At 51.9% G+C, this 27,267-nt stretch overlaps 2 protein-coding genes across 5 annotated transcripts in view; one reads left to right on the top strand and one right to left on the bottom strand.

The window, feature by feature from the left end:
* Nucleotides 1-7,769, top strand: part of UBN1 (ubinuclein 1) — a 33,991-nt gene extending 26,222 nt beyond the window's left edge. For 3 of the 4 annotated variants that reach the window (XM_023521184.1, XM_011376447.2, XM_011376449.2), the window contains 6 exons: nt 805-855; nt 953-995; nt 2,166-3,383; nt 4,436-4,679; nt 4,949-5,038; nt 7,053-7,769. In XM_023521184.1, coding sequence (XP_023376952.1) covers nt 805-855; nt 953-995; nt 2,166-3,383; nt 4,436-4,679; nt 4,949-5,038; nt 7,053-7,102 — 1,696 coding nt within the window. In that variant the 3' untranslated portion in view covers nt 7,103-7,769. The remainder of the gene's footprint in view (nt 1-804; nt 856-952; nt 996-2,165; nt 3,384-4,435; nt 4,680-4,948; nt 5,039-7,052) is intronic. The other variant, XM_011376448.2, reaches the window with a different exon arrangement.
* Nucleotides 7,770-9,349: 1,580 nt separating this feature from the next.
* The window catches only part of PPL (periplakin), a 42,271-nt gene continuing 24,353 nt past the window's right edge, over nt 9,350-27,267 (bottom strand). The window contains exons 3-21 of the mRNA XM_011376616.2: nt 26,418-26,538; nt 25,682-25,795; nt 25,554-25,595; nt 24,304-24,465; nt 24,091-24,198; nt 23,099-23,194; nt 21,684-21,806; nt 21,438-21,584; nt 20,677-20,828; nt 19,718-19,815; nt 19,349-19,506; nt 18,395-18,573; nt 18,168-18,306; nt 17,249-17,445; nt 15,818-15,968; nt 14,959-15,042; nt 14,193-14,309; nt 13,644-13,736; nt 9,350-12,887 (exon numbers count right to left, since the gene is read on the bottom strand). Coding sequence (XP_011374918.1) covers nt 10,224-12,887; nt 13,644-13,736; nt 14,193-14,309; nt 14,959-15,042; nt 15,818-15,968; nt 17,249-17,445; nt 18,168-18,306; nt 18,395-18,573; nt 19,349-19,506; nt 19,718-19,815; nt 20,677-20,828; nt 21,438-21,584; nt 21,684-21,806; nt 23,099-23,194; nt 24,091-24,198; nt 24,304-24,465; nt 25,554-25,595; nt 25,682-25,795; nt 26,418-26,538 — 4,945 coding nt within the window. The 3' untranslated portion in view covers nt 9,350-10,223. The remainder of the gene's footprint in view (nt 12,888-13,643; nt 13,737-14,192; nt 14,310-14,958; nt 15,043-15,817; nt 15,969-17,248; nt 17,446-18,167; nt 18,307-18,394; nt 18,574-19,348; nt 19,507-19,717; nt 19,816-20,676; nt 20,829-21,437; nt 21,585-21,683; nt 21,807-23,098; nt 23,195-24,090; nt 24,199-24,303; nt 24,466-25,553; nt 25,596-25,681; nt 25,796-26,417; nt 26,539-27,267) is intronic.

The raw sequence follows: 27,267 nt of genomic DNA, 5'->3' as shown, positions 1-27,267 counted from the left end.
TTTCTTGATATTTGAAGGACAGGGTCCTTTTTGCCTATCCTAGTTCCTGGAAGCTATGTGCAAGTGCTCTGGAAACAGGTGCACAGCTGCCTTCCATGGGGTTAGGGGATGGGTAGTTGCTATTCTGCTAAGAGCTGCAATTGACTGAATGTAACACATAATTTACCCAACTAAGTCTTCTGGAAGTTACAAGCTTTGAACAGACTCTAGTATTCCAACACAGTTATATCAGAAAGATTCTACCAGTGCAATTGTTGTCTAGCTGGGGCGAGGATTAATTCTGATGCTTCTTGCTTGGCCATCTTCCCAGAATCCTCTTCTTGGAGCTAGGGTCCTTGATTGGGCCTGATTTTTCTGTGGGTTGGACAAATTATGGAGATTTTTCTTGTCTCAGTCAGTGTCTCTTCTGTAAATGAAATTGCTCTTCTCTCCCTATAGATTGGACTCCTGAAGGTACGTAAAGAGGGCATAAAGAAATTTTTGTTTAGTTTCTCTAGAAAGACACATGTTATGGGTACTCCACATTTTACTCTTGGAAGAGATGAGAATAGGCATAAAAAAAGCACTCCTGCCTTTAGAGGAAAAATGACTATGAGAAATTTGGGGCCAGAGCCATAGCTTTTGTCAGTCCTAGACTCTTGGTTTTCAGGTGGCCAGTATAGCCACTTTAGATCCTCTCCAGTAGTAAAGTCACTAGTCCTCTGACATTTAATGAGTAATAGGTCCTGAGTACCAGGGATGGTAGGAAGCAGCGTCTCTGCTTTCAGGGACCTTACACAAACTTCCCAGTGTTCTCTGTTTCAGGACTCTGTTTAAGGAGAGCAGACGAGGCCATGGGCATCTGACATCAATCCTGTGAGTATCTCAGTGTTTTCACTTCTTAGGACTACTGTCATTTTAATGTTTTTGGTGGATGCCTCTAAACCTTTTCTGTGTTCATTCCCTCAAACAGGGCCAAGAAGAAAGTAATGGCCCCTCCCAAAATCAAGGCGAAGGTGAGTCAGCCTGCTTAGGTCGTGTGCCATCTATTTTCTTTTCTCTCCAGTCATGCTGATGAACAACCTCTTGAGTGACCAAGGCAGCCCATTGAGCTTTGCTGGTCTGGGGGACAGCTCTGTAGGATGGTATTCTTGAAGTTGTACCAAGAGGCAGGCTGGCCCACCAGAGGGGCCTGGATGTTGGGAGGGCAGAGACCTGAGCTGGGTCATTTAATACCCTCCAGCCTCAGTTCTAGGAAACAGTAGCCATCTGTTCAGTTCATAGGGTTGTTGTGAGATTAAATGAAGGTCTTCCTGACAGCCTTTTGAGGATTGAAAAGCTTCCGCAGATGTGAGTGTATTATATTGTGATGATGATCTTTTTATGGAAGTACACACTTCCATCAAAGCGCAGGTTGGCCTAGAGCTCTAATGGAAAAGACAGGTGGCTTTGTTGCGTTTACCTGGCAGAAATGAAGAGAAATACAGTGGTTGGAGAATAGAGACTGTGAAAATGATCTTAGATGTTGCAGAAACCTCTCAATATAGTAGAAATTGCTATTTTACCAAATTTTTACCTGTTCCTGAGGCTCTGTAGTGCCCTTAACCATATCTGAACTGTCCAGGAGAATAAGCTATGCAAATTATTTATTCCTAGGTATCTGTTGAGCTCCTATAGTGTCTAAGACATGCTGCATTAGCACTTGGGGTACAGGAATGTCGAGATAGATCCTGTACCCGTTCCCATGAAAGAACTTTTCTTTTGAACCCCACTGAGGAGACAGGTGCTAGGGAAAACCAAGGAAGGAAAGAAAACTAACTCAAGGCAGTTCTCGTAACATGCATCATTTTCTGATTGCAGCTAGGAGCACTCTGAGATAATGTGAATGCCAGTAGGAAGATTGTTTCTTTGCTCAAGTCTTGTACTTTTTTAGAAACAGAAGAGTTTTCCTGTGGGTATATTGTAGTTAGCAATAGAGCATGCTTGTATAAGCCCAACCCCAGCTGGCTGGATGTGTTCAAGTCCACGCAGGCCTGTCATCTACACTCTTCCTCCTTGTTTTGTGACTACACAGGAAGGCTTGATTCTTGGGACCTCGCTGTGTTCTCACGCTTGCGTCCTCACAAAAGAGCCAGTGATGGCATCTTCAGACATTTCTAAATATCAGCATTTCTCCTTTTCTTTAGGAATCATCTGCTAAGCCTGATAAAAAGGTTTCTGTCCCATCAAGCCAGATTGTAGGCCCCCTGGCTTTGCCTTTAGAACACCCAGGAGGCCAGAGCACTGGAGCTGCAAACAGGGAGCTCTCGTCTCAAGCATCGGGCAGCCTTGCGAATCCTGCTCCTGTCAGCCTAGAGGACTCATTGGATGAAGACTTGATCCATAATTCAGCCTCCTCATTGGAGGCTGTGTCCAAGGAACTGGCTACGCTGAACAGCAGAGCAAGTGGGAGCTCTGAGTTCACGCTGCCTGCACCCTCGAAAGCACTTGCAGAGAAAGTTGCAGGTGTTTTATGTACGGAAGAAAAAAGGAATTTTCCGAAGCCCAGCCCTCCGGCCCCACTACCCTCTAGCTCTCTGCAGTCACCCCTCAATTTTCTGGCTGAACAGGCTCTGGCACTGGGGCAATCCTCTCAGGAGAAAAAACCAGAGAGTTCTGGCTACAAAGAGCTGTCCTGTCAGGCTGCCCTCAGCAAGGGCCTGCCAGAAGTGCACCAGTCCAAAGCAAAGCACCACGGTTTGCCACGGACGTCTCATGCGCCCCAAGCCGCAGCTCCTGTGCCCGGCCCCCAAGTCAAAGTCTTTCATGCAGGCACTCAACAGCAGAAGAGCTTCACTCCCCCAGCTCCATTTATCAATAAGCTCCAGGGCCCAAAGCCTTCCTCCCCACAGTGTCATCGTTCCCTCCTCCAGCTCGTGAAGACGGCGGCCAAAGGCCAGAGCTTCCATCCCTCCACGTCAGCCTCTTCAGGAGGCACACCAGCCTCTACCAGCAGCTCTCATAAGACCCCAGCCTCGTCCTCCACTGCCCTGAGCCATCCAGCAAAACAGCACTCAGCCAGCTCTTCGGGGCCATCTTACAAGACTAGCCCGTTTGCTGGCTCTATCTCCAAACACGGGATTTCTTCTGGTAGCTCTTCCTCTGGAGGAACACCAGTCCAGAGCTCCCCTTCTGGGAACCTGCTCCCTGGCACACAGCCTCCCTCCACAGGACAGCCCACCAGCCGACCCGTCCCAGGCTCCTCAGTGAAAAAACCGCCTGTTTCCCAGAAGCTGACCCTGGTGGCCCCTCCGGGTGGTCCAAATGGAGATTCTAGTGGTGGGACCCAGGGAGTGGCCAAGTTATTGACCTCCTCTCTCAAGCCCAGCGCGGTTAGCAGCGTGACATCGTCTACCTCCTTGCCAGTGAGTATCCTGGTACAGCAGTCGTCCTCATGGGTCTTACGGACAAGGCCACCTGCCTTGCTTTGGTTGGACAGCAGGATCTGACACTGAAGGTCAGGTAGGAACAGTGAGCCTGGAAAGCGGAAGGAGGACTGGGCTTCCTGTTCTCAGATCTTGTCTTTGCCGCTGGCAGGAATCCCGGGACCTGAAACTTCTTAGGAGAACAAGTGGAGGGAAAGGACTGGTCAGCACTGTGTGTACAGGAAGGCTGTGAATCTGGGGGGCATGGAATGAGTCACAAGTTTCCTTTCATAGCCTCCTACCTGGCCATCTCTCCAAACAAGTCAGTGAAAATAATACTGCCTATCAGATCATTAGGTGTGTGGAGATGCTCATGCCCCAGGAAGATGAGTACCTTTTTAACAGTGATTCTCTTGATTGGGTTTTGAAGGACTCTGCAGGTCAAAGGTGAGCTCATAGAGTCCAGTGGTTAATGAGGCTTACCTGCAGGAATTATAGGAAGTTTGGATGCAGGTTGAGGAAATGGGAATGGACTTTTTTTTTTTTCCTTCATTTTTTTCAATATATAAAACAACTACGTGGTGACAAAGAAAACTAGAGAAAGGTATGTTCAGTGAGATCTCACACCTGCCCTGCTCCTGTCACCCTGCAAGTTAACGATATTCCTTAGTTTCCAGGGTATTTCCCTGTTTCTTTATAAAAACAAAGATTAATATTTATAAATGTGTGTGTGTTTTATGTATTTACGTATATATACACACATATATTTTTATATACCCACATTGGTGCATGTCCGTATATGCTTTCTTTCCGGCACAAAGGAGGCATATTTAATACCTTGTTTTTTTAAAGTGAACACTGTGTCCTGGGGGCCATTCCAAGCCAGTTCAGAGATTGTCCTCTTCCTTCCTTTGGGATTGTAGAGTAGGGCACCTGCACGAAGGGCAGCCGATGTCCAAGTGCCCGTCCCGCCTCCGTGCATTACCAGGTTATTTTCTGAGTGAGCCGTGGACAGGCTGGAGCTCTGACCCCTTTGTGTGTTTCCTCCCCAGAAAGGAACGAGTGGGGCTGTGCTGCTGACCAGCTCCTCGCCCTTAAATCTACTGTCCTCATCTTACAAGGCAGGCAGCCCAAAGCTGCCCGGGGCCGTGAACTCGAACTCCTTGGGGATCATCTCCCCGTTTCCTCTCCGTGTGGTCTCCTTTAGCCCTGACTCCTCTGCCAAAGCAGGGGTCTCCAAGGACGCCATTGTCACAGGCCCTGCCCCTGGGACGTTCCACCACGGCCTCAGCCACAGTAAGTGCTTCTCCCCTTTCTCTCCTCACGCTGGAGGCGCAGAAAGTGCCCTGGGACCTCTCCTGTGCAGAGTTCTGTTGTGTACTGGGTTCCTGTGTGTGTCTGGTGTGTGGCCATGGGCATTGTTCTTGGGGACTATGCTGAGCCCGGGGCTTTCAACCAGGACCAGCCCGTAGGCTGTCTGGGGCTCTGGACCACCAAGGCTGCTTTTTTGTTTCCGTCTTCAATGTGTGTGTTTTGTTCTTTTCTCCCCTCCTGTTTTCTCTCAGGTCTCCTGGCTGGCTTGCACTCCAGCCCGCCCCACGCAGCGCCTCTCCCACACGCTGCTGTGTCCACCCACATCCCGCAGAGTTTGCCAGGTAATTGCCAGGCGGTCAGAGTGCCACGTGCACTGTGCGCCATTTCCCTCTCCACGCAACAACGCAACAGGTGCCTTGTCTGCTGCCAAAAATTTCAGTGTCTTTACCTTGTTGTCATTGTGTCGTCTTGGTTTGTCCTTCAAGGCTCTGGCTCTGGGTACTCAGAATGGCACAAGCGGCTTCTGCTTTGAGATTTACCCTTGTTCCCTGCCACTGAGTCAGTCTTACCCGGTGTGATCACCGAGGAAGTCAGGGTGGCCTGCCTGCCTGTGAGGCATAGGAGTCCTCAACCCTTAGCTCAACTTTTATTCTTTGATTAAAAAAGAAAAATAGAAGGGTAGTGCTGCTTATCTTCTAAGGGCTGGTTGGGGCCCTGCAAGGTGGTACCAGCGAATCGATGGCTCTTTAAACCTAGGTTACCTGAAGGGGAAGTCCAAGTAAAGAGGTCATAGTGGCAAGGCTTCAGGAGGGACATTTACCTCTGATATTGGCAGGTATCTGAGAGGAGCCGCTATTAATTCAGTTCAGATGTAAAAGCAGAGATTTTGGGGCACAAAGGAATTGGGGCAGCTTTCTCTTTCTTCTGCTTCTCCTCTCCAGAGAGCAGTGGCTTTCAGGAAGGGACCCTCTACAAGCCCTAGGTTTATAGCTGTGAGAGGCTGGCACCTTTGTCATCAGCGATTGGCCTCGCCCTGACCTGGGACCTGATTCTTAGGTACAGCTAATGGAACGCTGGTGTAGAGCCTCGGGGATCTTGGTTTTGGTCTACTGCTCTTCTTACTACTCTAGACCTGCTCCAGAAACAACCAGAGGGCTACATTGGTCGGGGAGAGCCATACCTTCAGGAAGCTGAGCCTGGGGCAGCCCTGGTAGACTGGTACCCGGTGAGAATAAGACAGTGAGCCGCTCAGCTGGACATGCCAAGAGTACCACGTTGAGAGTGCTCGCTAGTCCCGACACTGCCCGAGTCTGTCCATTCCAGATTTGCTGTGAGTCCCTAGCTTCTGTGTCCCTAGGCTTATCCATTCGTAGTGAATGCCAGAAGCCATCTGGGTGCAAGATTGGATTGTAAATCTCCAAAATGGACATACTGCCTCTCAGAGAAAGAACTGAGGGGCTAAGCTTGTATCAGCAGTTACTCTGTTTTCTCCTGGAGAAGCAGTTCTCCTGGACTCACTGCACAAACTAGTGGCTGCCGCTGAAGCCAAGATTATAATGTAGGGGTCGCAGATCTACCTGGGTGAGAGAGCGCATGGTTTTTGAAAGGGAGGTAGCACTGCCTCTGCTTGCTTTTGGAAACCTCACTCTTTCAAATAGAGACAATTGAAGAACCATTGGAAACATGACTGTTGGTCTGTGGGATTTTCAGCAAAAAAGGGAAGAATGCTTTCTCGTACTATTTCTTTCCTGTTTTTCCTCTGGATATTAAGAGGCTCTCAGAAAAGCATCTATGCCAGAACAGGCTGAGTAGGCTCTTTTCTCCTTTAGACCAGGCTTTAGGATTCCATCGAGTGGTTGTAAATGAGAAACTGGGCATTTTAGCTGTGTGACTTGTGTCTGCTTTGCTTTCTTTCCTATGTGGACCCAGAATGCTAGTGCTTTGGGGCTTGTTTTTATAATACCTGAGGGTCTTTTGATGATGAGAATGCTGATTGCTCCTTGAGTTCAGTGTGACCGTCAAACGTCATTATGGAACCACAGTCTGCCACATGATGTTAGTTGTAGCCAAGAACTGAAGTGGCCCACATTGCATAGCAGAGCTGCTCTGAGCACAGCACTCAGTGAGCAGCTGCCTTCACAGTGCTCAGAGGGCCAGGCATGCTGCAGGCTGCTGCAAGTAGCAGTGCACTCATATCACCTCTGTCAAGTGTTTTTGGCTCATTTGAGCCCAGAACACTCACAGACGCAGGCTTTTGTTACTTAGGAAGTGATCTCGTTGAGGTTTGGTTACTGCTACCTTAAGGGAATCGGATCCAGAAAGATTTATGTTCTGTTTTTGCTTATTCTTTTTCAGATGCTTCTCAGCTCCATGGGAAAGGGCCCGGTGTACCACGAAAATTGTGACCTCTTCAGAGGAAAAGCTGGAAGCCGAACGAGTAGGGTTCTGAAATTGGATAATCACTATACTCTTTCTGCCGATTGGTTTTCTTCTGGAGAAGGCGTGAGTGCTAAGTGGAGCATCTCTTGGCACTTGTGACGTGCCTTCAGTTAGGGGAGCAGCCTCGTGCTTCTCCAGAGGTACTGACTGGCCTGGTGTTCCAGGCCTCGTGGCTTTGTCGCGGACAATCGTTGGAGGGGCAGCTCTAGGCCGGGCAGTGCGTTGGGTCATGTACGGAGCTCTGGTGGCAGGACTGAACAATTGGCACACCTGTGTTGTAAATGTGCCCAGCCCCCTGGCATTTGGTCAGAGTACCTCATGGCGCCCTACTGGTCAGGGGCTCCTTCTGGCCACAGTAGGATCTCAGGATGGTCATGGTGTCCATCCCATCCTCAGGCTGTGTGCTCAGTGGACAGAAACCCAGGCTAACGCCACCGCTGGGAGACTTGTCTCTGAAAAATATTCAGAACACCTAGTGTGTGCTCATTGTGGGGGCCAGTTTCTCCACTAAATATGACAATGAAGCTCTTTTAGAGAAAGGACCTTTGTAGATGCAACAATTGTGATAGGATTTTTAAAGACACTTATTTTTGGCTCCGTTTTCTTCATTACCATTAAATGCATTGGATAGAATGGGACTGTTCTTCGTACGTCATATTATAGGAAGACATAATTCCAGTGCCTTGATGGTGGAGCAGAATTAGACACATGTCCATTTGGCCCTCTGAGTGGATCTCAGATGAAGATCTTTTTAAAAGATGTCTGTACTTAAGACATAACCAGTTTTGAGGTTTTTTTTTACGATTGCACATCATAATCTGTGCCATTTTGACATAAAGGTCATCTGGGTCCCCAAATCCTAGCTCCCAATTCAGCCAGGGCCCCCATTTTATTTTTATACCAGGTGGATTGCAGAGCCCCAAAGGCCTTCTTCATCTCTTAGAGGGTGAGGACATGAGGGGTTCCCAGTCACAGGTAGACATTCCAGTTTTATTTAGAAATCATTCTCAGGCAGAGCTGCAGGAACAGGTGTCTGAAGTGTCTGCTGTGAAACAGGCCTTTAAAGTCCTGGGGCTCTCCAGGCAGCAGGGCTGTGCTTGATTTAAGGATAGGATAATGCTGAGTCTGGAGAGTGTGTCAGAGGCAGACTGGGACAGTTAACCACAGAGCTCCCAAGTCACCACGCTGTTCCCACTTAACCAGTGGCTGCTTCACAAGTTTTAGGACAGTCGCCTGTATCCTGTGAAGTATGCACCACAAGGCGTGTCTGAACTGACTGCTTCAGCTAAGTGATTTCAGATATTTTGAGAGTAACCAGCCTCCTCAGAATGTACACCTGTGTGGAGACACAGGCAGCTCTTTTGGTTCCTGACGACCAGGGTCCAGTGCTCAGTAACTCACGCTTCATGCCGGGGTTTGCCTGGTGTCTGGGGAGCACAGCCTGTCAGCTGGTTGGCCAGGCCTCTGCTCTGACTTCTTACATAAGACCCAACACGTGTTTCACATGGGGCTACATGGATTCCTTATCCCTTTATTATATATATTTTTTGCAACTTGGGTTTCCAGTTTGTTTACAGAATAGTCTTAGGAAGTAGCAAAAGAGCCAAAGAAGAGATTTGTATTGCTGAGCTCAGAGCCGCGCAGAGACTGCCCGAGAGCGCCTTCTCTGCCTGAGACCCCGGTTTCCCCCCTACAGTGCCCCCCTCCCCATGTACCGTTGAGTGTGCAGCTGGAGCAGAATACCCTCATTTGTAGGAATCTAGTGATGCCTCTTGCCTCAGGGAAACGTTTCTTTGATGGGGAGATTTTTTTCTTGTTTATGCTTTATTTGTGGTAATGAAGGAGTGAATGACTTAAAACAGCCATGGCAAGGCAAATCTACAGGCAGGGCGGGCTCCAGGCCTGGGGGCTGCAGCGCTGCGGGGCTTGGGGCTTTCCTTGGCAGCCGTTTCTTAGGTGTGAAAGGGGCTGTGGCTTTGGCACAGCCAATAGGTTGGTGTTGGGGGTGGTGTGGAAATTGTTAATCTTGTATAAAGCAACTTAATAAATTGTTTCAAAGTTTCCAAAACATTCTCTCATTCTTTTCCTTTTACCGTATTTGCAATTAGTTTTTCTTTCTATAGGGGCTGGTATATATGAGCTATCTATTTTGTCTGAAAAAGAGGGAGTAGGGGCATAAACTGCACATACAAAAGAGGAAGAAACACTTAGCATGCAGTTAGAATCAAGCCACCAGGTGTTTTATTTTTGTGCTGTAAGTGGAGCTCCCAGTTACTTCCCATTTTCTTATGTAATACATGAGATACAGAGAATGCGAAATTTGAAAATTCGTTTGGTGAAAAATCAACTGTGTAGCATATACCTAAATACCAGTTAAGAGAATAAGCAAGACTTGTAAGGCACTGAAGCCAAGGCTAACAGCAACACAGTCCACTGTGAAAACACTTTAATTTCAGAACCAGAAAACAGTCTCTGATGGTGCATTTTCCTGGGACAGTCTGGCTGACAGAGGGCCAGACACTGCTGGTTTCTTTGCACCTTTTCTGGCACAGATCACTGATCTGTCTCTCCAGAAGTCTGACGGAAAGTTGGCTTTCAGCGACTCCTGGAGGGCTGTGAATGCAGGTCAGCAGCTCCGAGGGGCCCAGTCCTTTGATGAATGGAAAGGTGTATGGAAGGCCTTTCTGCCCTAGAGATTCCCCAGCCAGTGTGTGAAGGCTGGTGCTGCATGGGGCAGGCTTGTTTGCCTCGGTTGCCTTGTGCTTTAGTGTTCGGACTGCTTCCAGGTGTTGCACGAGGAGTCTGTTGATGGGAGTGTGTAGAAAAGGAAGAGAGAAGGGCTTCCGGGTTTTGAATCATTGGAGGACAAAGCAGGTCACTCATCTGGGTTGAAAGACGGTGCAACTAGTGCATGTCCCACCTATAGGTGAACTGTACTCTGAGTAGCCTGGCAGCTAGGGCGTGGGTGACATGCTCAGCTCCACACGGATTAGGAGCCTGCACAGGGCCAGAGAGAAGACACCGAGAGGTGATGGGGAAGGAACAAGCCAGTGTCTGCTTCCAAGAAGACTAAGGGCTGGGCTGTGCCTACTTCTGTCCAGACACCAGGACGGCCAGCTCCTGGATGGACATATCCTTGTTGACGTAGCAGTCGTACTGAGCAGGGGTCAGCCTTCCATTCTGCAGGGCCTCTTCAATGGAGAACTTCTTGCCAGACTTCCTGTCATGGATCACAGAGGACTCCCCATTGGGACCCTTGACCGATATTTCCTCCCAGTCGCACTCCTGGCTCCTGAGTTTCACAAACATGTTCCAGTCGATGAGGCCGGCCCGGTGGGCTTCCTCTGGGGACAGCTCCCGGCCCGTGTCAGGGTCGATGACCACGATGGAGCGCCGAAGATGGTTCTCTCTCTGCTCCCTCTTGACGGCCGCGGAGCCCAGGCGCTTCTGCAGCTCATCAATCTCGAGATCTTTGTCCTTGGAGAGCCTCTTGAGGTCGTCCAATTCTCTCTCCAGGGACCACAGTCTGGAGTCGAGTTTCGTCCCAGAGTCCACCGCAGTCATATTTCTCAGATCTCGTGTTTCCGTCGCAGCCATTTCAATTTCCGATTGGAGCCTTCGGGTCTCAAGCTCCAGGTTCTGCCGCTCCAGCTGCAGCCTGTGGTTTTCCTCCCTGAGGAAGTCCAGCTCCTTGGACGACTTGGAGTTGTGGAACTCCAGCTCCGACAGCTTGGCTTCCAGTCGGCTTACCTCCGCATCCAGCTCCCTCTTGCTCCGGCTCTCCTCCTCCAGGCTGCTCTTGAGTTTCTGAATCTCTTGTTCGGTGTCACCTTTCTCCACCTGGACGCTTTCGGAGAAGACCACCTTCTCCTTGACCTCCATCTTCTCCAGGTTGATGAGCTTCTTCTTCAGGGTCTCGAGCTCGCTCTCGAGGACCTGCCGCCGGTGCCTTTCTTCCTCCAGCTGGAGTTTGAGCAGGGAGTGCTCGCGGGCCTGCTGGGGGTCCTGCTGTAGCACCACTTTCTGCTTGAGGGTCACCTTCTCTCGGGCTTCCCCCTCCTCCTTCTCCAGGTCAGCCAGCCGCTGCTTCAGGCGCTGCACCTCCAGCTCAGCCTCCCTGCGCGCCTGCCGCTCACGCTCCAGCTCCTCGAGCTGGCGCTCCAGCTCAGCCCGCCGGCGCTGCAGCCGCCGCAGCTCCCCACAGAGGTGGTCGATCTGCCGGAGCTCCACGTCAATGCTCTGGGTGAAGGCATCCACCTCGGCCCGCAGGCCCGGCTCCTCCTCGTACCTGACCACCTCCTGTTGGACCACCTTTTCCTTCACCTGGGAAAGCTCCTCCTCCTTCTGTTTGATTTTCTCCTCCTGGGAAGCCCTCTCCCTTTCTAGATCCACTTGCTTCTTCTGTTCCTCTGACAGTCTGGCCCTCAAAGATTCCACTTCCTCTTTGGTTTGGGGGTCTTCCTGGAACTGGAGAATCTCCTGGACCACCTCCTTGGTCTGTACCTGGGGTTTGGTGTCTTTCAAGGACTGAATCTCTTGCTTCAGCTGGTAGATCTCTAAATCACACCTTTCAATGAGTCTGGTCTTGTCAACGATCTCCTCTCGGAGCCTCTGGAGCTCTTTCTCCATCTCAGGGTCAGTCTTGTACTTAATGACTTCCTTCGTCACTTCTTTCACTTCCACCTGGGGACCCCGCCTCCTGAGCGCCTCCAGCTCGCTCTGGTAGCTCTTCAGCTGCTCCTCTGCACCCCGATACTTGCGTTCCTGCTCCACGAGCTCCAGGCGGAGGTTGGCCACTTCGCTCTCTGCCTTGGGGTCCGGGCGGACGATCTCCCGCACCTTCTCCTGCACTACCACCTTGGCGTTTTCCTCTTCCAAGGCCCAAATCTTCCGGAGCAGCTCGCTCTTCACCCTCTGGTGGGCACGAGTCTTGGCGGCCTCGTCCTCATACTGGCGTTTGAGGTCGCTGGCCTCCCTCTCAGCTGCCACGTCCTTTTCTACCTTGAGCACCTCTTTGACGGTGACCTTCCCCTCGGCCATGGCCCGCTCTTTCTCCAGCCTCTTCAGCTTGTCCTGCAGGAAGCTCAGCTCCTCCTCCTGCTTCTCCCTGCGCTTGCCCTCCCGCTGCTGGTCCTCCTGCAGCTGCCGGTACTCTGCCTCCAGCTGGGGGTCGTTCTGCAGTTTCACCACCTCCTTCTCTGTGACCTTCTCCCGCTCTCGGTTCTTCTCCTCGGCCAGGGCTGCTATGCGCTGCTGCAGGAGAACCGCCTCCGCTTCCCGGGTGCCCTTCTGCCGCCTCAGCTCCTCCAGCTCCTCCCTCAGCCTCAGGACCTGGTCGGCCTGGGCTCTGTCTGGCTCAATGCGCAGGACCTCCTTAACCACATACTCCTGCCCCCCGTTCCTGGTCTCCTGCTCCAGGGCGCGCAGCCGCAGCTGCAACGCCTCCAGTTCCTCCTGCAGCAGCTGGTTCTTGTGCTGCTCCTCCGCCAGGGTCCGCTGCATCTGCTGGAAGCTCTCCTCCAGCACGGGGTCCGGCACCTTCTTCAGCACCTCCTTCCTCACCACTGCTTCCTGGGGCCTCTGATTCTGCAGAATCCGGATTTCCTCCTGGGCGCTCTTGACCTCATTCTCTAGCTGCTGCCTCCGCTCGGTCTCTTCGTCCAGCTCCTTCTGAATCTTCCATGTCTCCTCTGTTCTGGAGCCGGAATTGCTCCCTTGCAGGGTTTCGTGGGTCACTCCTACCTCTGGCTGCTGGGAAAGAGAAGACAGCACATGGTTAAAGCCGGGCTCTCCACACGGCCTGTTGCCACCTGGTCACCTAACAGGTCAGACTGGTTGTCCTATGATCCTAAGGGACTCTCAGTGCCGAGTTCACAGGAGTTCTAGCTAGGGTGACTTTTAAAAAATGGTAAAAACAACTAGGCTTTTAAAATGTATCTGTTAAAGTATTTTAAAACCACAGAGGAGTGTGAAGTGAAACCACAGTCTCCCGCCTCTGGTCCCGCTCCTAGAAGGATATCTGTCATCCAGTGACACATATATTTTTAGTGTGTACCATGTGTTTATTTTTCTGCACAAATAGTAAGTCTTCTGTTCTGCACCCTGCTTATTGCACTTAAGTAATAGAGAATCCCATAGCGGCACAGGGCTCTGCTTCATTGTGAGACAGCTACATATGAACAGACCATAATTTAATCACCCGTTGCTGATGAGTATTGAGTTGCTTCCAGTTTCTTGCTATTACAGTGCTGTCATAAACATTGTGTACTTTAAAAATAAATTACCTTTTACTGGACACTCAGCAGATGTTTGTCGGATGGAATACAGAAGTTACACGCATGCCCACGGAGGTGCTGGCTTGGGCTAGTGTTTGCACTGGTGCCGCCCAGCCATGTTAGCAAGGCGCACTCCCAATAGTTCACGGCTGTTTTTTTGAGGCCAAATGAGTCTTATTTCTCACCTGCTGGAATAGTTTTGAGTAGAATGTCTTACACTGATATCTGTTACCTGTCTCAGGAGATTCAGAGCAAACTCCAGGTTCTGCAGCCTCTGTCTGTTGATGGCGTTAACTTCAGTGAACTTGGCAGCAAGAGCCGCTTCCTATGGAGAGTAATCAGCAAACAGGAGTCAGCAGGCTGAGAAAGAGCTAGGACAGGTTTTGAAAAATCTGGCATTTGGGGATAGAGGGTAGCTTCTTGTCCCTTCTTATCCTGAGTTCTAGTCTCATCTGGTGGAGAGAAAACTGAATTTAGGTTCAGAAATCTAAATCCGCAGTGGCCTTGAGCAGGTCTCCGTCTGAGCGTTAATGTTCTCGTGTAGAAGGACTGATAACCTCAGCTTTCCTGTGTGCATACTGAGGGGGTGCAAAGTGGGGACCTCCCAAACCCATGGCTCTGGCCCAGAACTCCACTGGGCTGCCTTTCTAGGCACATCAGTGTCCCTGCACCCCCGAGGGTGCCCAGCCCAGTTTCCCTACTGCATGTGCATCTCCGAGGCCTGCATGCTGCGCTCCCTGCAGAGCCAGCAGCTCCACGATCGCCCAGCCACAGAGCTCACCTCTTCCCTCACTTTAGCAGCAGGGGACTGGAGCCTGGCTCTCTTGCTCACATGGTTGCTCCTTCCATTCTCCAAGTCAAGAAGGGACCTTAGTTTCTCTGCTTCTAATTCATAGTCCTGGGTGAGAAAGAGACATGGCAGAGGGCAGACAAGGGCAGTTGGGACTGCAATGTTCTTACAGACCTTCCAGCTAACTGCAAAGGTCTTCCGCTCAGCGGCACCCTGTGCTGACTGCCAGAGGTTTTGCGAGCCTTCAGGACATCAACAGCACATAGCTGCATCCCTGAACAACATGTGAGGGCTCCCTCTGGGCCTTCTCTGCATGCCTAGAGTGTCGTTCTGCTTTTTCATTGAACTTGGGCTGCCATCTCCTGACCCTCTGGTTAACAGTTTGACAGCTTTATAATCCATCAAATGGATGGATAATTTACTTAAACTGTTCCTCTGCTAGTAGACACTTAGGTTATTTCTAGTTTGTCTATTTTGCTATTATAAACAATGCTATTAAAATGATTTTGCTTATGTTATTATTCTGTTTTTTTTCTTTAGAATAAATTCCTCCCACTTTACTGCTTCAAACAGTAGAAAACCCTTTTCTGGCATTCAATGACTAGTACCATATTGTTTTCCCAAATGACTGTGCCAGTTTGCACAGCTGCCAGCAGGGCCTGAGGATGACACTGCCGGGGCCAGTGCTTCTCTCCCAGCTAACCTGGTGGAAAGAGGCCCTGCTGTATGACACTCTGGGCAGGGTTTCACATCTCACCTTGACAGCTTGCTGGTACTGCTGGGAATGAGCACAGACTTGCTGTACTTCCTGTTCCCTTCTTGCTATTTCATCTAGCAGGTTCTGTCAAATAAAAGAGACTTTAAAACTCAAAAGTTTTTTAAAACCTGATAAATTAGCTCGATTCCTTAAATCTGAAATTCTTCTATAGTACAAAGTATAATGAATGGCTTCCTTGTATATATGTTTGTTACAAAAGGCAACTCTAAGGTCCTATGAGGAAGGGCCAAGAAGATAATTATCTTTGCCAAGAAATGTTTACTGAGTGCTTCAAAATGTCAGGCAGTATTCTAATATCTTACTTAGATAATCTCACTTAATCTTCCAACAATCCTGTGAGGTAAGTACCATCGTTATGCAGTTTATGAAAGGAAACCAAGGCATGGTGAAGTTCAGTGACTTGCCCAGGGGGACACAGCTACTAGGGGTAAACCAGGATTTGAGTTTAGGCTGTTGGGTTCCCATGTTCTCATCCCTCACTCTCCGGGACTGCTTCCTTCTGAGGACTCTGACTTTGAAAATGGGATTTTTCCCCACGAGGGCGCTGCTTATGTTTCCGTAGCCATTCGCTTGTGTAGCCAGCCTGTGCTACGTGTCCACCCTAAGCCAGTCCCCTTGCTGGGCACTGGGGAGGGAGAAGCGAGCAAGACCATTCTTGTTCTCAAGAGTGAGATGTGCTGAGAATCAAGCAAGGCTGAGGTCCCATGAGGACACAGCTCTGTCAGGGCAAGTGGCAGCCGCAGCCTGGCTTCCCTCCACAAAAGGGGCTGGCTAACTGACCTCTGACCTTCCCCTTCTTGTGGCCATATGCCTCTGAAAGAGGAAGCAGCTGTCTTACCTTCTGATTCTTCAGCTTAGTTTCCATCTGGCTGAGGCTGTCCGTCTCCTGGGGCTCGTAACTGGGGATGTTGGACAGGAACTGGAGCACACGGTCGCAGCCGCTGCGGTAGTCATCGTAAGCAGCCCTGGCGCCCCGCAGGCTCTGGGCCCTACGGGGGCAAAGCCAGTTAGGCCTCGGCCACAGCAAGCAGGCGCCTCACTGAAAGCATCCCCTACCCTTTCTAAAAGAAGTCATCTCTGTTTGTTTTTTTAAAGTTGGGGGACCAAATGGGATTTAACTGGAAATAACCTAAACATTCACTAGAAAGGGAACAAATTGTGGGACATTAAGTTGGAGTACTCCCGGCCTCTGTGAAGAACAAGTAGGTCCAGTTCTCGTGCACTCACGTGCAGAGATACGCACTGTGGACTGCCGGACCAAGTCATCTGTGAGTCCAAAGAGATATCACAAGGGAAGCCAGAAAATCTTTTAAACTCACCAAAAATAAAAACATATCAAAATGCGTGGGAAATGGCAAAAGCAGTGCAGAGAGGGAAATGTGAGGATTAAATGTTTATATTAGAAGAAAACTCTCAAATCCACCTTAAGAAAAAAAGCAAATTAAACCTAATGTAAGCAGCAGTAAGGAAATAATAAAAAACAGATGTCAATTCAACAGGAAACAAGAAAACGGGAGAAAGATTGCTGAAACCACAGCTAGTTCTTTGAAATGGTCAACAAATTGATAAACCTCAGAAAGATCAGGAAAAAAGAGAATATACAAATATAGCAAAAGAGGATATAACATCAGGAATGAGAGAGGACATCCCCTCAGATCCTGCAGGCACTAAAAAGATAAGAGATTATGAACAATTTTATGTCAATAAATTCAACAACTTGATGAGATAGATTCCTTGAAAGACACAAAGTACTGACAACTCAAGAATGAGATGACCCAAGTAGTCCAAGTATCTATTAACGAGATTGAATTTATAGTTAAAATCTGCACACACGAAAAACAAAATTGCAGGCCTAGATTGCCTCACTGGTGAATTCTAGCAAGCATTTAAAGAAGTAATATCAGTTCTATAGAAACCCTTCCAGAAAACAGAAGAGAAGGGAACATTGACTGACTCATGAGGCCAGCAAAACATGACAGGAAAAATAGCAAGACATGGTATCCATAGTCTTTTTGTCATTCATGTGTTATCCACCTACCCCAGCTCATACAGAACCGTTTGCAAGGTTCACAAAAAACTGGTAGCAGCGCTTATCTTGGGGAAAAGGGGCTGGCCATTTAATCACTTGAGTTTTACTTTGTATTGCTTTTTTCAAAAAGTGGAAATTTAGAAAACAACTTTTGGTGTGGCATCGACAGAGATCCCACTCTGGTGGCCTCAAGGCAGACTGGCTCAGCCAAGGCTGCCACCCCCATCCTCGGCCCCTCACCTGAGCTCAGCCTGCTGGCAGAGGTTGTCCAAGCGCTGGCCCAGCTTGTGGACCTCAGCCTCCTGGCGTTCCAGATCCGGGCAGTGCTCCTGGAAGCGGCTGGCCAGCGAGTTGGAGCACTGCTTGACTGCCTGCAGGTTCTGCTCCACCTCCCCGAGGAGGGACTTCTTCTGGGCCTGCAGCTCGGAGGCCAGGGCCTGCGGGGCAGAGAGGCAGACGTGGGCGCCGTGGCTAGAGCTCTTGGGCTAGTGCAACACTGCCCCAGGCGCTTGGGGTCACCTGCCTTGGGGGAAGGGGTGGAAAGCCTGGGCATTGGAAGTGTTTGCCTTTGCATTTCTCCTCAAGACTGGTGGCCATTTCTGCAGTGTTCCCTTTTGTCATAATGAACAAAACCTGGGAAAACTTTGAAACCCTGCAGCGGGCAGCATATGCCCTGTGATGCCACACCTGCGACTGGAATGACCGGCTGCTCTCCCCTTTTGACACTTTGGCTAAGGCTTTGCTCTCTGAGCCCATTTACGGCTGAGGTGAGGGTCTCAACACACAACCAGGATTTTATGAATTGGTATGTGAATAAGGGGGCCTCCCTCAGGCTCATAGACTTAAATACCAACAGCAGCCAGGCAGGCAAATGCTGGGGACTGGGGTAGCTGCTCCAAAATACTCGGAGGCTTATAGAAAGCTATGGTTTTAAATACTGGCACTTTATTGCCACAAGCCACACAGATCCCATGAGCAGCTGGGATTTGTGCCATGGGCCTCCATTTGCAACTTGCAATTTGGCACACTGCAGGCATCCACACCTGGAGAAACAAATTGCCTGGGCCCTGGGGCCGTGGTCCCCTCTGCATCTGTCCAGAGGTGCTGTGGTGGGAGCCTAGAGAGAAAGGCTCCTGAGGCCCAGGGTCCCCAGACTTACCGCCAACTCCTGCCTCTTGCTATCCAGGGCGCGGCCACTCTCAGGCACCGTGTCATCCTGGGTCAGCTGGTTCTCATAGGTGGCCAGCACCTCTCGGCCCTGCTGCAGGCTCTTCTCCAGACGGTTGGCAACGTCGATCCTGAGGACATGGGTCAGGAGTGTGGGGGTGTCTCTCCGGCCCCTTGACCCAGCCCGACCTCCCCACTGCCTGCCTGCCTGCCACCCACTTCTCCTGGGCCAAGTCCAGCAGCTGCACCAGGCGCTCGTATCTGTGCTTGGTGTCCTCCACCCGGGTCCTCAGCAGGGGTGCACTGCCGCTGCCCGGGAGGGCCTGCACGAAGGCCTCGCACTCAGCCATGCCACGCGCCTTCTCAGGCTCAATCCGCAGCAGCTCATTGGTGATGTTCTGTCAGGACCGGAGATGCTTGTGTTGGCCACAGCTGGGCAGAACCCCCCACCCCCAGGGGCCTACAAGCTTCAGCGCGGGGCACGGAGTCTGCATTTGTACTGAGCATTCCAGGGATTCTGCAGCAGGGGACTGTCCTTCACACAGGGTGAGGTGAAGAGGCCATTACCGAGCATGCACTGTCAAGCACTGCACGTGACTTCTCTCTTTGGGGCAACCCTATGGAATAGGGTTTTTTTTCCTCCCCACTCATAGGTGGGGACCCTACGACTCCAAGCAGCTTAGGCACGGATGTGGTGGGGTCCTCTGTGCTCCCGCCCGTCCCAGGCGTCCTCTGGGCCCTGACTTGGTACCTAGCAGCCACATCAGGGGCCACCGCACTTATCTAAGCCCAGTTCCTCCCCTAACCCAGGAATGGTCATGCCCACCGCGGAGGGCACCTGAGGACTCAAGAGACTGTGTGTGCATGTGAAAGAGGGGTGATGGATTGTTCACATGCCACCGCTCTGCCCTATGGCCTCCTGCTCCACTCGGCACTGAGCTGCTCAGGCAACAAGCCCTGCAGAGGCAGCACGAGCCTCACCAGCCCTCTCCCAGGGGTGTGTTTGCGAGGTGCCAGGGCTCAGGCACCTCCTCCTTGATCCCTGGCCTAGCACAGCTCCCCACAACTCAGGAATTCTTGTTACGTGGCAGGTGGTCCCCTTTGAACATCAAGACCCCCATGAGCATGAGACCTTAAGCAGGGGGCCCAGCCGTGCCCCCAGCTTGGTGGTACCTTGAGGTCCTTGGCACGCTCAGCACTGTCCTGCACAGCCCGGCCCTGCTCCAGGGGTGGCCTCAGGATTCCCGTGACGGCCTTCTCCTGCCGGTCTAGGTCACTGGCCACCTTATCCAAGCCGGCCAACAGCTGCCGCCCTTGCAGGTCAGAGGCATCTGTCGGAGGGAAATGAGAAGGTCAGGTGGCAGTAGGGGGCATGAGGCCCGGGGCATGGGCCTACGAGACCAACTGGGACTTCTGGGACCAGCCCGGCCTCCCCAACCATTGTCATGCCCAGTCCCTGCTATTCCATTCACAGCACAGACCATGGGTCCAGCACCTCCTCCCTGTTCCCCCACAGCCTGGGGCAGTGGGCCCAGCACCGACCTCCAGGGTTCTCGGCCTTCAGCACCTCGTGCCGCTGCTGGAGTGCACTTCTGCTCCCGGCTGCCTTCTGCCGCACACTGCGGTACTGGCTGCCCAGGCTGTGAGAGCAGAAAGGGGCTGCGGACCCAGGGTAGCGCACCACCCCTCTACCCACAGACGCAGGACCCTGGATTCTGGCTGGGCAGACTGCCCAGAGGAGGCAGGTAGCTCATCAAAAGCTTTGAAAAGTTAAACCACAATACACAGAAAGAGTTTGCTGAAACACTGGTCTTTCTGTCACTCCTGGGTTCAGATGGACCCCTTCCTTCCTTTCCTTCTCTCCTCTTCATAGCAAGCCTTACTACCTAAAATGATCTCGTTTGTTCCTTCGTCTTCCCCACCACGATGTTTCCCCCGAGGAAGCAGTACATAGCAGGTGCTCAATAAATACTTGCTAAATGAATAAATGAAGGCATTCCCTGAATCATTCATTCGACGAAGAATTCTGGGGTCCCCACTTTGCACCAGGTACTGAACAAGGCCCCGGAGACAGTAAATGAGAGCCACTGCCCATGAGACAGATGCATACACGCAGCATCCTGGTGAAGAGCTAGACGTGCAGCAGGTGGAGGTGCTTAAGAGCAAAGACGCAGCAGGAAGTGAGCCAGGGTGGCAGGGGAGGGGGCAGTCAGAGAAGGTTTCACAGAAGAGGTGACTTGAGCTGAGTCAAGCCAAGAAGCCTGAGCCAACCGGGCAGTGAGTGAGTAAGTATCCAAGTAGAGGGCACAAACAGCATGTGCAAAGGCCCAGAGGGACTCGCAGAGAAACCGCTCACTGAACTGTGCCCACAGTTGGACATTCACACACAGCAAGTCAGCCCAGCCAACAGCATCTGCCCATCCCAAGTGGGTGTCGGTGTTACCCAGGGCTGTGCCCAGGGCGTAGAGCCAGTTCATGCTGGCTCCCTCCTTTGTCCGTACCTGTCGGCCAGAGCCAGGGCCTCAGGGTCAGTGGGGGGGATCATGAAGCAGACGGCCGGGGCAGTCAGCTTGTTCCCTGCGCTGTCAGTGAGGTCCCAGCTCTCCCCGTTGTTCTTCTGCAGGGTGTAGCTGTAGCCCCTTGAGATCAGGCCCTGGCAGGGGCAGGCCAAACAGGGCACAGAGGGACCTGCTTCAGCTGGTGGCCCAGGAGCAAAGAAGCCATTTCCTCCCTGGGGAGTCTTAGCCCATCTCTCAGACCCTCCCCAAGACACTGTCCTGTAGAGTTGGGAAGGACCAGGGGATGTGTTGGGTCTGCAGGCTCGGCACCTACCTGGATTTCCCTTTGAGAACTCCCCTCCTTGCCATTCCCACCCAGTCTGTGTGGTCTCTCCCTTCTCCATTCCCAGTCCCTAACTACAACAGGTGGACACGTGACTCGTGCCTGGCAATGAGAGAATGGTATCATCCCCCCGGCCCCAGTGATTGGTTTAGGCTGGGCATGACAAACTGGGCCAGTGAGAACCCTTCCTGGGATTTCTGCTGGAATGACTGTGGTTGCTGAACTGGTAGCACAGAAGGTCAGGGCAAATGGTGGAGCACTGTTAGGGGCCGGCAGAGAGTGACCCCAAACGACAGAGATGACCACAGCTTCCTCAGAGTGTTTGAGGCCCTGCATCCAGCCATGTCACCCTTAAGACCTTTCAGTGACACAAAAAGAGATCGGGGCCTGGCCTGCCTGGGGTACCTGGGCAGCAGCTCACCTGGTCACCCTCAAAGTCACAGAGTGCCTCCACGGGGATGGGCTTGAGTGGCGTCTCTCGGCGGTACTTGAGGGGCACCACCTGTTGCCCTCGCTTCTGCAGGCCCCGCACCACATGCTCATACTTGTCGAGAGCTTTCTCTTGGTCCTGAATGCAGGAGGAGTGCCCCTGTGAGTCCGCACAGCCTCCCTGGGGCTGAGGGCGGGGAGGGGACAGGGAGAGACCCTCACTGGGCCCATCACTCACATCCAGCTCCTGCAGCAGCAGCTCGATCTGGTATTGGTCCTTGAAGTCAGGGCTGTATTTCTGGTTCAGGTCCGAATCCACCTTGCGCAGCAGCTCCTGAGCATCCTTCACGTCTTTGTGGAACTAGGGGAGACCGGGTGGCCCAGTTACAGACATAAAAGCACTAAGGCCCCTGGGGCTAATCCCGACTATGGCTTCAAGTCCAATCCCAGGTAGAGCTGGGCCTCCCACTCACCCTGAGTCCACAGGCCCTGCTGCTTGGAGACATCCCCAGCCCTCCCTGGCCTGGCTCCTTGCGGGGGAGTCTCGGGGGGAAGAAGCCAAATTTCTTCCCACCAATCCACATGACGCCACCTCTAAGACACATTAATTTTCACGTACACACTAGTAAGCTTGGGATTCTCTTGAATCCTATTCTCTTTGTGCCAGGGATACCCTGACTTAATGCTAAACTTTCATTCTAAGTCCTGATACATGGAAGACAAGTCTCCCCACTTTGTTCTAGAAAATTCTCTTGCCCATTCTTCAGTCCATCAACTCTGGAATTGTTCATGGTCAGCTATCCTCTGGGCTGCAGCCGTGAATGAGATTTGGGGACTTTAGGCTCAGACGCCGAACCATCAGTTACATGTCATGTGAATTCATGTGTCCCCAAAACTGCCCACTCATAATTCCCTACAGCTCTTGTTAAAAACACACATTCCCATGGAAACAACCCAGTATCCATCAATGGATGAGTGGATAATTGTGGTCTATCCACACAATGGAATGTTATTCAGCCATAAACAGGAATAAAGTTCTGATCCATGCCATAAGGTAGATGAACCTTGAAAACATGTTCAGTGAAAGAAGCCAGACACAAAATGACACATAGCAGGTGATTCCACTTACACGAAATAGCCGGAATAGGCAAAACCAAAGAGACAGAAATAGATTAGAGGTTACCAGGGGTTGGGGGAGAGAAGAATGAGGAGTGATTGTTTAATGGGTTCAGAGTTCCTATTTGGGATGATGAAAAAGTTTTAGAAAGACAGTGGTTGCACAACACTGAATAGAATGAATACCCCTGGATTGTACACCTAAAAATGGCTAAAATGGCAAATTTTATATTATATTATATATTATATATATTTTATATTATATATATTTATATTATATATATTTTACCAAAATTATATATATTTTACCAAAACCCCGCATACTCATTCCTGGGCTCCACACTGACCTGGCCCCCAGGCAAGACGGACAAGGGCTGGGCAAGCTCGGGGCACACCTGTGCATGCATCACAAGTGTGAGCAGTGGGAGGCCCAGGAAGGCAGTCCTGCAAGGCTCCTGGAGGAAGTGGCACTGAGGCCACAAGTGAGCCAAGTAGGCACTGAATGCTCCCAGCAATGGTGCCCTGGGGCCCAGGTACCTGGTGGTAGTCTTCCATGTACTTCAAGTGGCTCTCCTCGCAGATGAGCAGGTTCAGGTACTCCTTCCAATCTGCGTGCACGGCCTCCATGTGAGCCTGTCAGGAGAAGGGGGCAGGTCACCGCTGGGCAGCTGCCTGGGACACCAAGGGAGGGATGGCAGGATTCCAGGACAGACAACGGTGGGATAGATAGAGAGCACCTGGCATCTGCCTGGGCGTGGGTCCCACAGAGGCAGCCAGCTCTGGCCCGGGGGTGGGAAGAGGACAGAGTGGACATGTCAAGGAACTACACAGAACTGCCATGTACAGGTGCTTGGGCTGCACACTGCACAAGAGACAAGTAGGGACTGTGTCTCCCCAAAGTGGCGCTTTTAAATTGTCACAAAGGCATTGTAGGGAATTGAATGGTATCCGTCTCTCCCTGAATTCATGTCCACCCAGAACTCAGAATGTGACTTGATTTGGAAATTGGGCCTTTGCAGATGTAACTGGTTAAGGATCTCAGGATGAAATCATCCTGGATTTAGGGTGGGTCCTAAAGCCAATGACTATTGTCCTTGTCAAAAGAGGAGACACACAGGGGAAAGGCCACATGACCACAGGCAGAGGTAGCAGTGATGCAGCCCCAAGCCCGGGACTGCCAAGGACAGCCAGCAACCACCAAGAGCAGGGAGAGAGGCAAGGAAGGGTCCTCCTCTAGAGCCTTCAGGGGAATAAGCCTGCCGATACCTCGATCTTACACTTCCGGCCTCCTTTCTTAGGAGAAAATAAATTTGTTGTTTAAAGCCACCCAGTTTGTGGTCATTTGTTACAGCAGCCCTACGACACTGATGCTGGCACCACATGGGCTCTCGAAGTCCAGGGGCCGAGGGCGGGTGGGATGTGGCAAAGGATCAAGATAATGGGGGCTGCCCACGTCCAGGTGGCCCACAGCAGAAGCTGCCCTGAGGCCACCCTGGAGGAGGCGACTCCTCCTCCTGGTACACACACACCTCAATGGAGTTTCTCCCCGGATGCTCAGCGGCTAGCAGCTGGTCACCCTCGCTGTGCAGCTTGTTGATTCTCTCCTCTTTGGCCTCCAGGTTCCGGTTGATGAAATTCTGCAGGGAGTGGGACGGACAGTGGAGCGGGGCTCGGCGCCCCGCCCAGCAGTCTCACGCTCCCTCCCGGGACTTTGCCTCTATCTCCCAGGCTCCAGCGCCCACCTCGTACTGGCGCCGGCGGCTGGGGTAGTTGAGGTTCCGGTCACTCCAGTCGTACTGCATGCGGCCCTTGGCCTGCTGGTCCAGCCAGTACAGCTCGTTGGTGCAGCGCTGCATGTAGTCCTGCAGCGAGCTCAGGTGCTGCTGCCGCGCCTGCGACGCCGCCTGCGGGCGGGAGGCGGGGCTGAGGCCTCCCTTCACGCCTCGTGCAGCACCAGGCTCTGCCCACCGGCCTTACGTAAGTCGCTGACCTCTCAAAACTCACTCATTCATTCAGCAAACATTTACTGAGCACCTACTAAGTGCTGCTGAGCATCACTCCAGGCACTGGGGATACAGCAGTGAACAAAACAGCCAGAAGCCTCACGGAATTGACGTTTCGGTAGAGCCTCGGTTTACTCATCTGCACAATGGGGATGGCGACGGCACTAATCTCATAAGGCACAGACTGGCGTATAGTTGGTGTTCAATAAACGTCAGCAACCACAAATTCCACTTTTATCTCTGTCATGTCGTTGTATAGGTGGACAGTAATAACCCACTAGGGCTTTACTTCTGAGAAGAGGTGGGTGGGGCAGGGAGGACGGAGAGGAGAAGGGGGCTGTCTGCGTTTTTCTAGGCAAATAAAAACAGCAGCTAACACATACACAGGGCCACCACGTGCCAGAACTATGCTCAGGACGCCTCCAACGTTAACTAATTCAGTCCACAAAGCAATCCTGTGCGACAGGGACTTGCGGTAATTTCACTTTGCAATTTCACTTTGCGGATGAGGTGCCCAGAGGCTAAACAACTCGTTCAAAGTCTCCCCACCCACCGGAGGTGGAGACAGTGAGGCTGCAGAACCTGTCAATGGCTGTGCTCCACCGCCCCTCATTCCCACCTCTGAGGTGTTTGAAACCATGAGAAAGCACTTATGCAGCACTTATGCGGTTCTAAGGAGAACGTACTCTTTAAAGGTTTTAAAAAGGGAAATTAAAAACTTGTTTATAAAACATATGGCATCGTACTTGGCACACAGAATATGCTTAATAAAGAAATAAGAAGCAACCTGCAGGACAGGTTGTATTCCAATAGACGAATGGGGTCTTCTAGGGTTTTTGTGAGCACAGGGCAAACTGGGGTGCCTCTAAGGCAGAGGCTTGGGGTACCATCTCTTCCCACTTCATCTCCCTCCATTCTGTTTGAAACGTTTACTGCACACACTTCCCGTCCCCACGCCGGCTTCCCAGCCCCTCCCTCCAGGTTCTCACCAGCAGTTTCTGGTACTTGGCCTGGAGTTCGCTGTTCTGTTCCTGGGGACAGAGCCAAGAGCATGGGTTAGGGCAGCAGTGCACACGTGACCCCCTCCTTCCACAGTCCCCTCCGCCACGGTGCCCACCTTGGCCAGGTGGGGCCCGATGGCCTTGACCTCATTGTGGAAGATGTTGTGCTGCTCCACCTGGTGGTCCACCAGCGGCAGGTCCGTCCCGAAGCTTTGGCTGTTCAGCTTGTCCTGGGAGGAGTGGATGGAGACAACAACATGCAGGGGGTGTGGGACAGGGCGGGGGACTTGCAGCCCCCCCTGTGGGCCTTGGCTCTGCTCCTCACGGGGCCAGCCAAGGAGTGAGCGAGCGGAGTGGCCCCATCAGGCATGCGGGGAGAGGCTGTCATCTCATTTAATCTCACAGCAACCTCAGAGGCCCACATGGTTACTGTGTCCATTTCACAGATGGGGAAACCGAGGTTCAGCCAGGGGGAGTCACTTGCCCAGGGCCACACCACTAAAAGAGGACTTTAGGCTACAGATGCCGTGCCTCTCTGCAGTGGAGACGAGCTGGAGAGGGTATGGGAAGAGTGGTAGCTGGCCAGAAATCCAGCCGCTGCCCACAGCTTGCCAGGATCCCAGTGAGCTAGGATAGGAAGGCAACCCCAGGAGGGTCCCGATTGCCACCACTTCTACTGTGTGACTCTAGACAAGGTGCTATGCCTCTCTGAGCCTTGCTCCTCAATTGACACGAACATCAGAAAATATCAAGACCATGACTCCCTCCTAGCAGGACTGTGGTGACATTAAATGGTGGGGTTTTCCCCGCACCCACACGGCTCCCTCTCCCCAGCTGGCGCCTGGGCCGTACCAGTTTTTCCTCCACCAGTGCTGCCCAGTTGACTTGCGGGTCCACCTCCTTAGCCGCCAGGTTGTAGATCTGCTTGTGTTTCCCGCGGAGGTTGGTCACACGCTCCTTCAGCTGGCGGATGCTGAGTGTGGAGAGCGGCCGCCCTGGTTAGTGGGCTAGTTGGCAGGCGCACTGCCTGCGCACTCCTGACCCTGGCCTCAGGCTTTCTGCCCAGTGTCCCAGAAGGACAGGATGACAGGGGCCTTGGGTTCCAGACAAACACTCAAACCTTCCTCCTGTCCACTGTCCTTCAACCTTCTTTCCTCCATCGACACTTCCCCAGGGCCGACTGTGTACTCAAAACTGGGAGAGGTTTGGGAATAAACGGGCAGGTCCACTGCTCTCTGGAGCCTATGGTCCAACAGGGGCCACAAGCGTGGTATGGGCCATGACAGGGACCAGCACAGGGAGCCGTGGGGCACCGAGAGACCCTTGCCCCTGCTAAGGGGAGTGGGAGAACAGGGGAGATGTCTTGGGTATTGATTTATCCACATCAGAGCTAAGGTGAGAACCATGAGCATGGGAAGCTGGCTGGGCATCAGACAGTGGGAAAGTGTCCTCAAAAGCCTGGAGGTCAGACATCATGGTGGTCAGGAAGCTGTGGTCACACCGTGATCAGAACAGGGCACGCAGTGCTCTGACTGCAAAATGGGTTGTCATGAGACTAACATAAAGCACTGGGCATGCACCTGGCATCTAGTTAGCCCTCAATAAACCCAGACTGGGATCCTGAATGTAGAGCGGGCTGTGGCCCTCCTGCCCTGGCCCAGAGTGGCTCCCCAAGACCCAAAGCAGAAGGGACCTACTCCTC

The sequence above is a fragment of the Pteropus vampyrus genome, unplaced genomic scaffold, assembly GCF_000151845.1.
Source record: "Pteropus vampyrus isolate Shadow unplaced genomic scaffold, Pvam_2.0 Scaffold300, whole genome shotgun sequence".
In the NCBI taxonomy this organism is placed as follows: domain Eukaryota; kingdom Metazoa; phylum Chordata; class Mammalia; order Chiroptera; family Pteropodidae; genus Pteropus; species Pteropus vampyrus.
This window is presented reverse-complemented; position numbering and strand designations above follow the sequence as displayed.